The following is a 12,966-nucleotide window of genomic DNA, read 5'->3' as shown; positions in this document are numbered from 1 at the left end:
AGAAGACAGGCACAGAGATAGAGACAAAGGGACAGAGACTGATCGCTTTCATTTGTACAAATATTGGAGCAGAGTTTCTCAGTCGCTCTGTTAGAATGAAATGTGGACTGTTACGAATAAACTCAGTGATGTGTGGTTTAGAACGTGGAGTCGTAACGGAATGGAGGAGCTGAAACAACTTTTACTAAAACATTCACTTTTCTTTTGAAGTCCAGGGGAAATGTTTTTACTTTCAACTGCTGTTGGACAGAGAGGTGAATTGTGGGAGTTTAAACTGCTAATATTATTCTGACGTCTGTTCAGTGAACATTTGGTGCAGTGGTTTGCACTTTTACCTCAAAGCAACACAATATCTAGTTCAATTCTGCACTATGGACTTTGCATTTTCTCTTTTTTCATGTGTGGGTTTCAGTTTGTTTTTTTGTTTTTTTTTGTTTTTTTCCTGGATCCAGTTTCCTCCAACAGTCACGTAAATACTGGATAAAACTGTTTCTCAACGTGTTTGTGTCCAAGGTCTTCCTTTTCACCCACACTCACCTTGAATCTGATCCAGGACCTGCAGCCCTTCGTTACATGACCTGGTAGAGATCAGTGGGTCTCAACCAGTGGTTTGTAGCCCAAAAAGGGGTCACAACCATATGTTAAGCTCTATTGGTTATTATGTTAACCGTAGGTGGTGATCTGGCTGCGACACACAGAGGTGCGAGGCAGAACGTGAGATCTGGATTTTATTATACTGAGGACAGAAATGTGAGCATCTTGGACATTCCAGTTCATTATTGAAGAATCACTGTGCATCGTTTTGAATCAAACTTTGATTTTGTAATGGTGATCTGAAAGTAAAGTGTCTCTGCAGATGCATGGGGGGAAGACAGTAATGATGATAACAGAAAACAGGTGGATAACATAAAAAGGACTTGCGAGAGGACAAATGGCAGCTCAGTCTCAGAGTGGGGTCACTTGATGAAGAGTGAGGAAGGTCTGGACGTTTTGACGCAGTTGTTACACAATGATCTGCACCTCCGCGCTTATAGAAACAGTGTCTGCCCCTAATGTCTGCGTTTGTTTTCAGACTTTCTAGAGAAAACCTCAGATGGTTTGTGGGGAAACATCCTCGGTAACATCTGTGCCGGCCTTTACGAGAAAACTCAGCCATCCACTTTGTGGTTTCTAAACACACACATGCACGGCATGCAAGTCAACACCTGTAGGTGATTAACCATGGAGCTGGGTGACGATCAGCACATCCTCAGCACCAAAACAACTCTTTTTACTGCCTTTCTTTCTGCAGAAATCTCTGAAACTCCCTTTATTCGGGAAGTGGAAAGACGGAGAAACGAGTCTGGGAGAATCGTGCGCGAGGGGTTAATGAGAAAACATGATGATGATAAAATAACGAGTATCGCATCTTCAAAACATGCAAAGAAACCACAGGGAGTGGGACCAGAACAGGAATGATAGGCTGCTGTTTAACGCAGGGCGGAGGCCTCGTGGCTGGAGAGGATCGGGGGGTTGCAGGTCCAATCCCCACACTTGACCCCCACCGATGGGCCAGTTCGGTAACAGAATTTTACCCCACAGGATTATTGATAAAGTATGTTTAGGTTTAGTCAGTTTATATCCGTATAAACCAGAAATAAATGTCATCCCACTGTTTCATCCACACTGTCAGGTTTCTGAACTTGTATTTTTGTGAGGGTGATGTTTTTAACCCCCCCTCCCCCCCCACGCCGCTGTAGTTTCCGCCGCCAGTGGAAGGAACATCAGCCTCATTATGACAGAAAGTGCTTTCCTGCCACAGATTGAACGTGGAGCGGCTGCAGTACACCTGGGAAAGGTGGTGCACGCTCGTGCTTGGAGCAGATCGTATCGCCGCTCTACAAAAAAAACAAAAAAGACATCAAACACACTTTGGTTTGCTGCCTTTTTTAAAAGTAGGACAAGCCGAATTGAGCAGAAACAACACGAAGATTGTGTGCGTCAGAAACAAAAGCGCTATATTTAGAGCCAACCTCTGTTTCCCCCCCCCACCAACCCAAGTGTGCACCCTTCCCTCCACCCACGGTTTCCTGGGCTCCCTCTTCTTCTCCACTCATGCTGGAAGGCCTTGTAAGTGGGTTGCCCCCGTACGCCTCCCACGCATCAGGTACAGTATGAAAACCTGGGGCATCCTGTTATGACTTCTGGTTTCCTGTTTCCTGTCAAGCAAACAGCCCCTCTCTCACTCATAAACACACCGCGAGGCTCTCCACGCTCCGCTCGCACACGGCCTGCTGGCACGCTCAGCCCGCCGTTCGGGCTGGAGAGCTTGTACTTACAATCCTGGCTCCTGTTTTTCAAAATGTGTTCAATAAAAAAAAAAAAAAAAAAGAAAATCACTCTGCCAATTACACTCGATAAATAAGCCTCTTTTTTCTGTTTCCTTCCAGCGCCAGACGCCGTCCAGCACTGTGTGCATGCTTCCAGGCCTGGCCTCGTACTGTTTCCTCTATGCACGTTCCCATTTGGCTGCGTGCTGGTGCAGTGTGCAGCACTCCCGCTGGAGCCTCGGTTCGAGTCCGCATGTTGTTAGCATGTGTTTTCCAGGTTAACATGAAGTTTGCGGCTGACGCTGAGGTGACTTTCCCCTCAAGTTAAAGCTGCTTTCCTCCATTGATGAGGTGTTTTCTGTTTTCATTCCTCTTGACTGCGCTTTTTCAGTTTGGACTTTTCCTCTGAACGCTGCTTTGAAACGATGCAGCTGGTGAAAAACCGCAGCTGTATACGTCCAGTCTGGCAGTCTGCAGCTTCAGGAGTGACTTTAGAATAATATCACAAGAGATAAGACAAAACACATATTGTGAGTTTAGCAATCCCACCTCTGGGTTTACAGTCAGAACATGATGAGGAACGAGAAATGTCGGAGGGAATTTAACTTACTCACACGGTGTCGAACACACATTTACATCAAAGCACATTTGTCTCCTTTAATGAGCCTCAGCCTTTCAAACGCAGCATAAATCACTGTTATTCCAAATGGACACTTTCTGAGGTAGAAGTGATGAAATGTGTGTATTCTGACTCAGGATGATCGATCTGCAGCTGTTCCGTTGGTGCTTTATATTAAATTAGTTGTTCCAAATCTCATTAATTGTTAAATAATCTGTTATAATTTGGCAAATCAGAGAAATAATTAATCAAATGAAAATGAAGCGTATGTTGCATGAAGCACAGCTGCTTTGCTCTGATAGAGAGTCAAATCCAGCTAAAGGTTGGTGCTTAAAGGGTGGTGTTAAAGAGAATCATGCAAAGATTTAGATTTTATTTTGAAGGAACCTTAAAGTATTTGTGTCCTGAAGCTGAAGCTTAGTTTGCAGAGGTCAAGACATTCCACAGGCCGAGCAGAGTGAGCAGGGTCCTGCTGTGGAGCAGGACCATCAGCATCAGCAGAGGAGTCGTCACTCTGCTCCACGGCGGCGGCAGCAGCTGCTTCAGCCCATTCCTCACATTTAATTAGTTTTTATTTCATCCACACTCTTTTTAATCTCCGGCGTCACGGAGGAAGACGAACAGGCGTCCAGGGAGCAGTGAAGCGGCGCCGTGTGAGAGCCATGTGGAAACAGTGTAGTTTGGCGTCCCAGGCCCTGCTGGGATACCTGAGCAGGCCTCAGCAGGGGTCTCACACACACACACACACACACACACACACACACACACTCAGACACCCATCAGTGTTAATGGGCGGCTGCAGGATGGTGGGTGAAGCTTCAAACCGCCGCTGCGTTCAGACGGTGCAGCAGCATCCTGCCTTCACCCTGTGCTGACCTGAGCAGCGTCCTGTGTGTGTGTGTGTGTCTGTTGAAGTGTGTGTCGTCCATGTTCTCCGCACTGTGAAGACAACTTCCTCGTTCCCCTCTTCCTTTGTGAGGGAGGAAGAAAAGCACATCGCTGCCCTGCCCTCCTTTCCTTCACCTCCAGCTCGTCTTCCTCTTCCCTGCAGATTGGAATTCATTAGCAATCAAAGAGCCACCGACTAACGCCCAATCTTAATTACCCGCTCATTTGCATGTTTGCATATTAATGACTGCAGACTTTGCTGTTTTTCTGCTGCAGTAGTCACACACACACACACACACACACACACACACACACACACACACACGGTATTTGAAGCTTCTGCAGTCTGAACAGTCTGATTTTAGTCTCTCTCTCTCTCTCTCTCACTCCTCCCTCTCTTCTCTCACTATCTTCTCTCTCTCTCTCTATCTATCCTCTCTTGCTCCTCTCTCTCTCCTCTCCCTCCATCTTCACCCTGCGGTCTGGCTTGCAGGATGTGCTGCCCCCTTGTGGACATACGGATGTAGAACAGCAGTCGTCTCTCTTTAACCCTTTGCTGCTGACAAACTGTTCAACTGATGAAGGGATGAATTACAGTCATGTCATCATTACAGGAGGGATGGATTGATCCCCGCCCCCACATTCCAAAAACATTCATCGTGGGTCCCTGAACATGACCTTTGACCCCCAGCAGCTCCCTGCAGTGTGTGTGGCTGCCTATCGATGGGCCATGAAATTAAATACCTGATCAGCTGTGAGAAAGGTGCTAATTCTGGATAAATTCCTACATACTTCACTTTTAAACTTCTTAAAATAGTTTTGGCTTCATGCTTGATCGCTGTAAACACACACACACACACACACACACACACACACACACACACACACACACACACACACACACACACAGTTTTTTTAATGGTCTGAAAATTCGCTGAAACATTGTAAAATATTTTAGTGGTTATAAATTCAGTTATCGAGTCACAAAACTTCCACGACCTTTTGAAATAACTTCATTACATTGAGTTACAAAGAAATATTTGTTTTTATTGGCTTGTATTAAAGGGTTCACCTTTTCTTTCATCTTGTTTTAAATGATCCAGTTAACATGTTTTACACTAATTTGACGTATTTTTTGTCAGTGTTGAGCTCATTTCCACCCATTCTTAGAGTTGATGTCACTTCTCCACAGAAACAGAAGAACAGAGAGACGGGAGCGGAGGGACGAGGGAGGTTGTGACTGTTTTTATTCTTTTTGGCTTCGACATGAGGGTCATGCTAGAATGTTTTCAACATTGTGCTTCACCTCAAACATCTCAGAGTTCATAGAAAGCCGTCGCCTCTCCCGCTACCTTCTTACCGCTCTGCCTTTGAATAACGGATAAAAAAAACAAACTAATCCACACAAACGCTTTGCTCACCCGTGATTGGAACAACTGATTGACATACTTGTACTGTAAAAGCTCCAAGGAAATTCAGACAAAACTGAAAAGCAGAGGCGATTAAAAACAAAGTGACCGATTTTTAAAGTGTGTGTGGAAATCTTAAAACACACACTCCCCAATACTTTAACCCTCCACTCATCTATTTTAATTTATTCTCAAAGATTGAAAAGAAAACCATCCTCCCAGATGTTTCTGCTGCTGCAGAGGAAAAGCCCAACATGGCGGGATTTAGTGTAAACCAGCTCAAACCGAAAACGACTAAAGCAGGCGGTGAAACACGGAGCCGGATTCGCCCCGGCAGCAGCAGCGGGAGGCGGACCGAGAGGACGTTTCCAGCGGAGCCGCTCAGTCGGCCGTGCGAGTGGGGGTGCTGGGCTGGTTCAGGCTCATGGTTCTGCACAGCCAGCCCGCAAAGTCCACCTCCTCCGCCTCCGAGCGCTTGATGAAGGTGTGGTTCTGCAAGAGAGCAGCAGCAACTGGGTCAGGACGCTTCTCACTCTTATTCTGAAAGCCGAGGCCGTCCTGATCAGTGTCTGGTTTCCAAAAGTGCAGAAATCAGTTTGGAATCAGTGAGTGTTTCATGTGTTCAGAGCTGGTCTGGCTGTGGGCTCAGTGTGGACTCTCACCATCAGCATCTTCAAATCCGCTCTGTCTGCAGGGTTCTTGATCAGACTGTGAACACACACACACACACACAGACCTTTTCATTTACGAGTCTGAACACAGGCCGGATTACTCCAGAGGGCGGAAACACGAGCGGGACGGCGTCTCTCACCACTTAGTCACGAAGTCCTGGAAGTCGCAGGTGAAGACGCCGTGGGGGAGCTTCGGGGGCGGCTGAAACAGAGCAGCTGCAGTCAGAGGCTGTGTGAGCAGAGCGACGGAGAGGAGGAAAGACCCTTCCTCACCTCGTTCACGATGTAGTCCAGCAGCTCGAAGATGGCCATGACGGGACCGTGACCTGGGCAGAGAGCGCACGGTCACACACACACACACACACCCCGATGCCACCTTCAACAGCGTCAGCCCGTCACAGCTCATCTTGATGTGTCTCTGAATGATAATCAGCGTCCGGAGGCGAGTGGCGGCGCTCACCACTGACGGGGCGGCCCGGCGGCCGCGGCCGGGGCGACGTGCCGTGCGTCTCTCCCTCCGCGTCGTCCAGGATGGAGCGTCCAAAGATGGCCTCCAGCTCTCTGGCGTCGGGAGGGGGGATGGGGTAGCGGCCGATGGACAGCTCCACCAGCGACAGGCCCATGCTCCACACGTCCGACTGCACCGAGTAGTGGGTTCCCTGGAGCCGCTCCGGCTGAACGCACAAACAAACGGGAGCCTTAGTGCCTGATCTGAACACATGAGGAAAGACGGAGAGGCCGAAGCAGTCTGAGGATCAACACACCGACATGTACGACCGAGTCCCAACAAACGAGTTGGCCATGGAGTCGATGAGCTGCCCGCTCACGCCGAAGTCACACAACTTGATCTCACCGCGGGAATTCACCAGAATGTTCGAGGGCTTCACGTCTGGAAAAGAAAGAAACAGTCAGACACCTGAACATTCCTTGGGAAGCGATGAAGCGCTGTCCCAGACAGTGGCAGTGGTCTACCTCTGTGCATGATCTGGTGCTTTTCTCGCAGGTAGGCCAGGCCTCTCAGGACCTGATTCAGAGAGCAGGAGGAGGAATCAGCAGGAGAACGGCAGGCCTCACGCTAACCACACGGTGGGAGCACTCACAGCGATGCTGACTTTGCCCAGGATCTCCTCTGGGATCCGGCCGGCTTCCTTCAGGACCTGGTCCAGAGATCCGCCGTCCTGCACAGGAGGAGCACAGAATCACTCAGAGCCTCCAGAAGTCATGAGCCTCGCTGGCTGGAGGCGGAGGAGTGCGCTCTCACCATGTGCTCCATGCAGATGCTGATCTCCCCGTCGCTGTAGAAGGCGCCGTAGAAACCCACGATGTAGGGCGAGTTGCACTCGTGCAGCACCTGCAGCTCCCGGATGATCTGGTTCCGGACGGCGGGCTTGATCTCCAGGTGGATGAGCTTGCGGGCCATGACGATGCCCGAGGGCTTGTGGCACTCCCTGTTGACCACGCCGCCGTTGCCGGCGCCCAGCTCGCAGATCCGGTGGAAGTCGTCGTCCTTCAGCTCGCCCACTTTGGCCTTCTGGGTGAGGAAGGCCTCCAGCCTCTTCTTCTGCTGCTCGTCCAGGTCCAGCTCCTCCAGGATCCTCTTCAGGGACTCCAGGTTGGCCCTGGGCAGGAGCAGGAGCAGCACACGGCTCAGCGGGGAGCGATGCAGACGGCTAAACCACAGACACTGCTGATCAGGTTGGTTACTGCTACTCACTCAGACGAGACCTCTGGGTTGGAGCTGGACAATCCATCACCAGTGGGAATGTTTAGTGGCACTGGCCTCTTTTTAGGAGCCATGTTGGCTGAGAACGACACTTGAGGGCCGAGATTAGACTGAAATCACGGCGTCCGGCTGCTGACCGAGGAGCCGGCGGGGTTTCAGAAGGAGATAAAGACTTTATTAACTAAACTACCAAGGTAAACACTACAGGCTAGCTAGCCTAGCTCCGCGGCTAACGCTAGCTGCACAGGAACAAACCTTTCTCACTGACAGAATCTAACTCGACAGTCGGGATTATAATCCCTGCATTGACACGGCAACGCGCAAATATCTAATCTACACTGCACTAACTACAACGCAAAGGCAAACAGAAGATCTTTAAAACTAGAGCCATAATCCCCGTGAGCTCGCTGCTAACCTCACCTGCTAGCTGCTGGTCGCTGCATGTCAACAGGAAGAGGTTGTTTCACTGCTGCCCTGCTTTTATTCTGCTCTACAAGCCCTGCAAACTCCTTCAAACCGCACACACGGAAGTCTACAAACTGCCCCAGAGCCCAGAGGCACCGCGATGGATCCTGGAGCACGAAATACCAGATTATAATCCGACGTTTGAGTCTCTGCTGTCAGCTGGGAGGAAGAGGAGGAGGGGGAGGAGGAGGAAGAGGAAGAGGGGGAGGAAGAGCAGCGAAATGAATCCAGCCTCTTGCTGGGCTGGCTGGATGTTTGACTCTGGATTGTTGAGTTTTGTTTCTCATTATTTATTTATTTATTTATTTATTTATTTATTTATTTATTTATTTATTATTTCTTAATTAATTTATTTTTTAACTGTTGAAAATCTTCTTCTGAAAAAGCTGAACTTTTCTCTCTCAAATGTAATCCAGGGGTTAAATAATCTAAAAATGCTTATTCCCTACTAATTCTTTTGTAAACTCTATAAACGTAAAATGCCCTCACAAAGTAGACTTTTATGAATATAAAATGTTCCAATTTAGTCTGAAGAAGTATTAAGTTAGTAAACTTTCTATACAAGTACATGGTCAGTCGGATATTTACGTAAAATAAACTTAAACTGAACCACGTTTTACCAAGGGACAAGCCACAACACTGCAAACAGGCTTTGTTTCCGGGGGACTACATTTTCTGACGGAGTCTTGATTAGAGGAATGTTTAATAAAATGTGAGTAAAACTGTTGTTGGGCTGAAACATCCTGCTGTCATTATGATAAAAGTAAAGTCTGGAAATGACTTGAAAGGTGTTGAAGTTGTGTAACAGACTCAGGATACCAGGATGTGAGTCCTGTCTGACGGAGCAGAGGACCTGGACCAGCTGATCCAGCCTCTGACCTGAGGCCTGACCCAGGTGTCTGACAGCAGCAGCTGTGTGGTCAGCTGTAGGTAAACCAGCCTGATGCTGCATGTGGACTAAAGACTGGTTTAACCACCAGCTATGTCAGACCAGACTGTTTCCTCTGCTCCATCAGGGACAGGAAGTGATCAAAACCACCACAAGATGGAGCAACTGGGCCTGGAAGCTGGAAGCCTGAGCTCCAGTGCAGACATGATGATCCCCACAGAGCTGCAGATGCTGGAGCAGGGTTCATGTGTGTATTGAACACCTATTTAAAGAAGTTACAATTTTAAGACATCTAGTAGCTTAAAAAAAGCTTCTGCTTTAATTTAACCAAATGTTAAAATGCTGTAGTGAAAATTCTGACCATATGGTCAGCTTCAACCCAGTTATAATTAAAGATTCTAAAACACAACCAGCTCTTCCTGGACGTGGTGGCTTACAGAGAACATGTTCAGTTTATAGCATGTAACAATAACTGTCTTAACAATAACCCTAATATATTGAAAATGAGAGGTACACTCTGAAAATAAAGGCCCAGTGGAAATCAAACAATCTTAAAACCAGTCTGTTCATGAATGATGAACAGACAGCCGACTAAACATTCCATCAACTCTGTTAAAGGAAGATTCTTTTTCTTCAATTTCAACAACTTGGCATTTTATGTGGACCATTGATGCACTGAGTCCATTTGTATAATATCTAATATGTCTCTTTTGAGTCTTGTATTATTGCATGTAATCATCTGAATGGGAAGAACTAAATGTTTATCATGTAAATTATGAATAAAATGATGTCGATCATGTCGTGGAAATTCCATTAAAGAAATGCACCAGTGATGAGTTCCTTCATTCTTTCATTCCAGCTGCAGCAAGAAGAGAAGTCTCCACTGTCAGACGATCAGTGTGAGTTCTGAAGTTCTGCAAAACAGACCAACATTTTATAACATGCACTCAGGGCCGGCCTGGGCTTCAGAGGCGCCCTAGGCGAGCCCGAGACGAGCGCCCCTTGGGAGCGTGTTTTTCGAGCGGTCCCGACATTTGTTGAGCGGGGGGGGGGGGGGGGGGGGGGGGGGCACACGGAACACAGAGCGTCGTGGCGCCCCTTGTACGACCGCGGCGCCCCCCTCGGGACATGGCGCCCTAGGCGGCCGTCTAGTTCGCCTATGCCTAGAGCCGGCCCTGCATGCACTGTGTGAACAAACCAACCCACTTCAACCCCCTGAGGCTGGGGAGGACAAAAACATATTAACATTAACGGAATTATTCTTCCCTTTAATGACAAAGGCCAAAATACAAGAACAGGCTGTTTCCAGTGCTATCTGGCAAAAAGATATACTCTTCATATAGAACCCCTGCATTCAGCCACAGCAGTAGTAAGCTTTTATTCTTCTGCATGAGGACACTTCCTCAGACACCATTAAGATCTGTGGCAGGTAGAACCTAAGGTGGCGCTCTGATGATGGTTCGGCACTAAATGGAGACGGTTCCAGTTTGAAGAATCCATGTGATTGCTCCAGGATGAATCTTTCATCGCGAGATGTCCTGTTTTGGCCGCAGGCAGGTGAGCTATGCCACTCTGCCTTCCACACTGACAGAGCAACTGTCAACCACTTCCTGCAGGCCATCTCTGGAAGATAAACTTGTTATGCTCGTACAGCATAAACCACAACTTTAACTTGGGTACAGACAGCTCAGACAGAGCAGATGCCTGCCGCTCCGTCTGTCCACAGTAAGCGAAGTCGTGTCACGTTGTATTTATCACATTGATCAAGATGATTCAATAATGAAGCCAATTTTCAAGGATTTTTGGTGTCGCTTTGCCAGAGTCCCAGCAGTCTTTTCCTGGTGTGGACGGCCCTGATGGTGTTTCCCATGATGCTCGGTGCCATGCCATGTCTCCCAAATGTATGTGACAAGTGTGGGAGTGTGCGTGTGTGTGTGCATGAGTGCACGCACAATACTGGTGAATGTGGCTGTTTTTTTTTCATTGTATATGGATTTTTGTTTTATTATTTTAATAATGTAACACGCTTTGAGTAGTCTTTGTAATGTGAAAAGCGTGTTATAAATAAAAATGGATTTGATTTGACTCTGTGGCGTCTGGTCTGTCTTGTAAACAGACACCCAGAGGTAAAACGACTCCAGAGGTGGAACCTTTTCTGAAACACTAAGCCGCTGCTGCTGCTCATGAGCACTACTGCCAAGGTCGGCTACACAGTTCTTCTGCTCATGCACCAGCAAACATGTCGGGCTCCAGGGTGGCAGGACCCTCGGTCCATATCCTAGTTATAAGTGAATTAAGTAAACTGTCATCTTCAAATCAAGCTCGCTTTCCTTGGTTAGAGTTTTACAAGATCTAAGATATAGATTATGATCATTGTGCACACATCAAATCTACAAACTGAAGCACTGAAAAAAGCAAAATTCCTTCTATTGGTACCACTTCATCATCGATGAAGACAGAGGAATAGAAGTCTAAGAATCTAAAATAGAAGTAAATAAAAGAGTCATAAGCAAAATCTGATCAACAGGAAGACGTTTTGTGGATCTTTCCCGGATTCAAATATAAAGATCACAAATATAACAACCATTCTTAATGGGTTGAAGGCAAAGGAGACTCAGGACAGTTCTCTGGATCAGGACGCTCTCAGTTGTGACTGAAGGATTGTGGGTCTGAAGGTGAACTTCTACAGTTCAGGTAAATCAGGGACTCTAACCTTTGACCTTCTGGTGACATGATTGGTTTAAAAAACTAAACCAAACATTGTGATGTTCCAGCAGGCCCCAGAGAAAAAGCTGTTCTCTGATCCACATGTCAAGGAAACAAGTTCTGAGTTCATCTTTGTGAAACATCGCCCCCTGCTGACTTTCTGCCTCACGTGCAGCACAGAATGAAAGGCTCCCTGGGAGTCACAAGTATGCATGAAAATGGATGGAGAAAAAAAAAGGCAGACCAAAAAAGAAGTCACCTGAAGCTGAAGCTGATCACCAGGAGAGGGGTTTTCTTTTTTTAAGTGTCTGGAGTGTGTTCAGGGATGGAGCTCTGCTGAGAGAGACCTTCAAACAGGGACTGCTAAAATAATAGTGAGGGAACCCGGGTCTGTGACCTGCGCACTCTGAGCCTTTATGAGAACAGAAGATGAAATCCAGGTTCTGATATGAAGTGTTTCTTTTCAACCCAAGGAATTGAAATTTTGGGAAAGGAGTTCAGAACTCTTTTAACCCCGCCAGGCTTTGAGGAGCTGCTCGTCAGGGATGGTTAGTGGTTTGTCTGGGACAGCACGAGGGCCTCTGAGCACCAAGATGGCTGAGATTCACACCACGGGCTTTTTTTTCCAACTAGGTGCATAAAATTTGGCAAATGTAGGCAATGTCCAGTTCAATCAAGAAAGCATCATAATTTGGTCAAATTTGCTCCAAATAACATGAGATTTGTGGGATGTGTTCAAACCTCTGCCAGAAAGTTATGCTGGGACCTTTACACATTTGCTACGGCTGCAGAAAAGAAGATGCAGTTTGACGTAACAGTATCCAAAATGAAAAAGCATGTCATTACTGAAACTCGTTTTGCGTCTTCTGGATAGAGTATAATGAAACTTAAAGCAAGTGATCCACTCAACAACTTCATCAGGGCTGGCTGCGATCCAATGAAATGCAAAAATCACACATGAAACCAGAGAGAGGAGCAAAGTTCTCTTCAACCCACATCTCCACTCATTAAAACAGCATTTTGCCTTTGATATTTAATGTTTATTGAAAATTTTAAATTGCAGAATGTTCTGGAAAAGACACAGAAAAAGCAGTCAACACGTGTCTTACCTGACTTCAGCTCAGGGTGGAATGCTAGAACAAAGTGGGTTTTAGGTTGTTTTTTTTTTGTAACCCATTTGTGCCTGGAAATTAGCTGTCTTGTTTATCTTTTTTGGGGTTTTCTTTGACCTTTTTTTCCCCCATTCTTTTTTACGCTTCTTTTTTTTCTTTTTCCACCTATTCGTGA

The 12,966-nt window shown here is 46.9% G+C and overlaps 1 protein-coding gene across 1 annotated transcript; it reads right to left on the bottom strand.

Moving 5' to 3' along the window:
• Window positions 1-5,033: 5,033 nt before the first annotated feature.
• map2k2b (mitogen-activated protein kinase kinase 2b) lies at window positions 5,034-8,260 on the bottom strand. The gene is made up of 10 exons (XM_030114164.1): window positions 7,611-8,260; window positions 7,158-7,515; window positions 6,997-7,074; window positions 6,869-6,920; window positions 6,661-6,785; window positions 6,357-6,570; window positions 6,170-6,222; window positions 6,037-6,098; window positions 5,888-5,933; window positions 5,034-5,717 (listed from the first exon to the last, which is right to left on the bottom strand). Exons 1-10 carry the CDS (start codon window positions 7,691-7,693, stop codon window positions 5,607-5,609), a joined length of 1,182 nt encoding a protein of 393 aa, XP_029970024.1. The 5' UTR covers window positions 7,694-8,260; the 3' UTR covers window positions 5,034-5,606.
• Window positions 8,261-12,966: the final 4,706 nt, after the last annotated feature.

This window comes from Salarias fasciatus, chromosome 18 (assembly GCF_902148845.1).
Source record: "Salarias fasciatus chromosome 18, fSalaFa1.1, whole genome shotgun sequence".
Classification (NCBI taxonomy): domain Eukaryota; kingdom Metazoa; phylum Chordata; class Actinopteri; order Blenniiformes; family Blenniidae; genus Salarias; species Salarias fasciatus.
Note: the sequence above shows the minus strand (reverse complement) of the source record. Positions and strands in the feature narration are given on the sequence as shown.

Excerpts from the sequence above, each read along its gene's own strand:
- map2k2b (XM_030114164.1), bottom strand. The coding sequence starts at position 7,693 with ATGGCTCCTAAAAAGAGGCCAGTGCCACTAAACATTCCCACTGGTGAT. Across the intron at positions 7,075-7,157 it reads GCATCTGCATGGAGCACATG|GACGGCGGATCTCTGGACCA; the intron begins GTGAGAGCGCAC and ends CCTCCTGTGCAG. Across the intron at positions 6,786-6,868 it reads GCACCAGATCATGCACAGAG|ACGTGAAGCCCTCGAACATT; the intron begins GTAGACCACTGC and ends TTTCTTTTCCAG.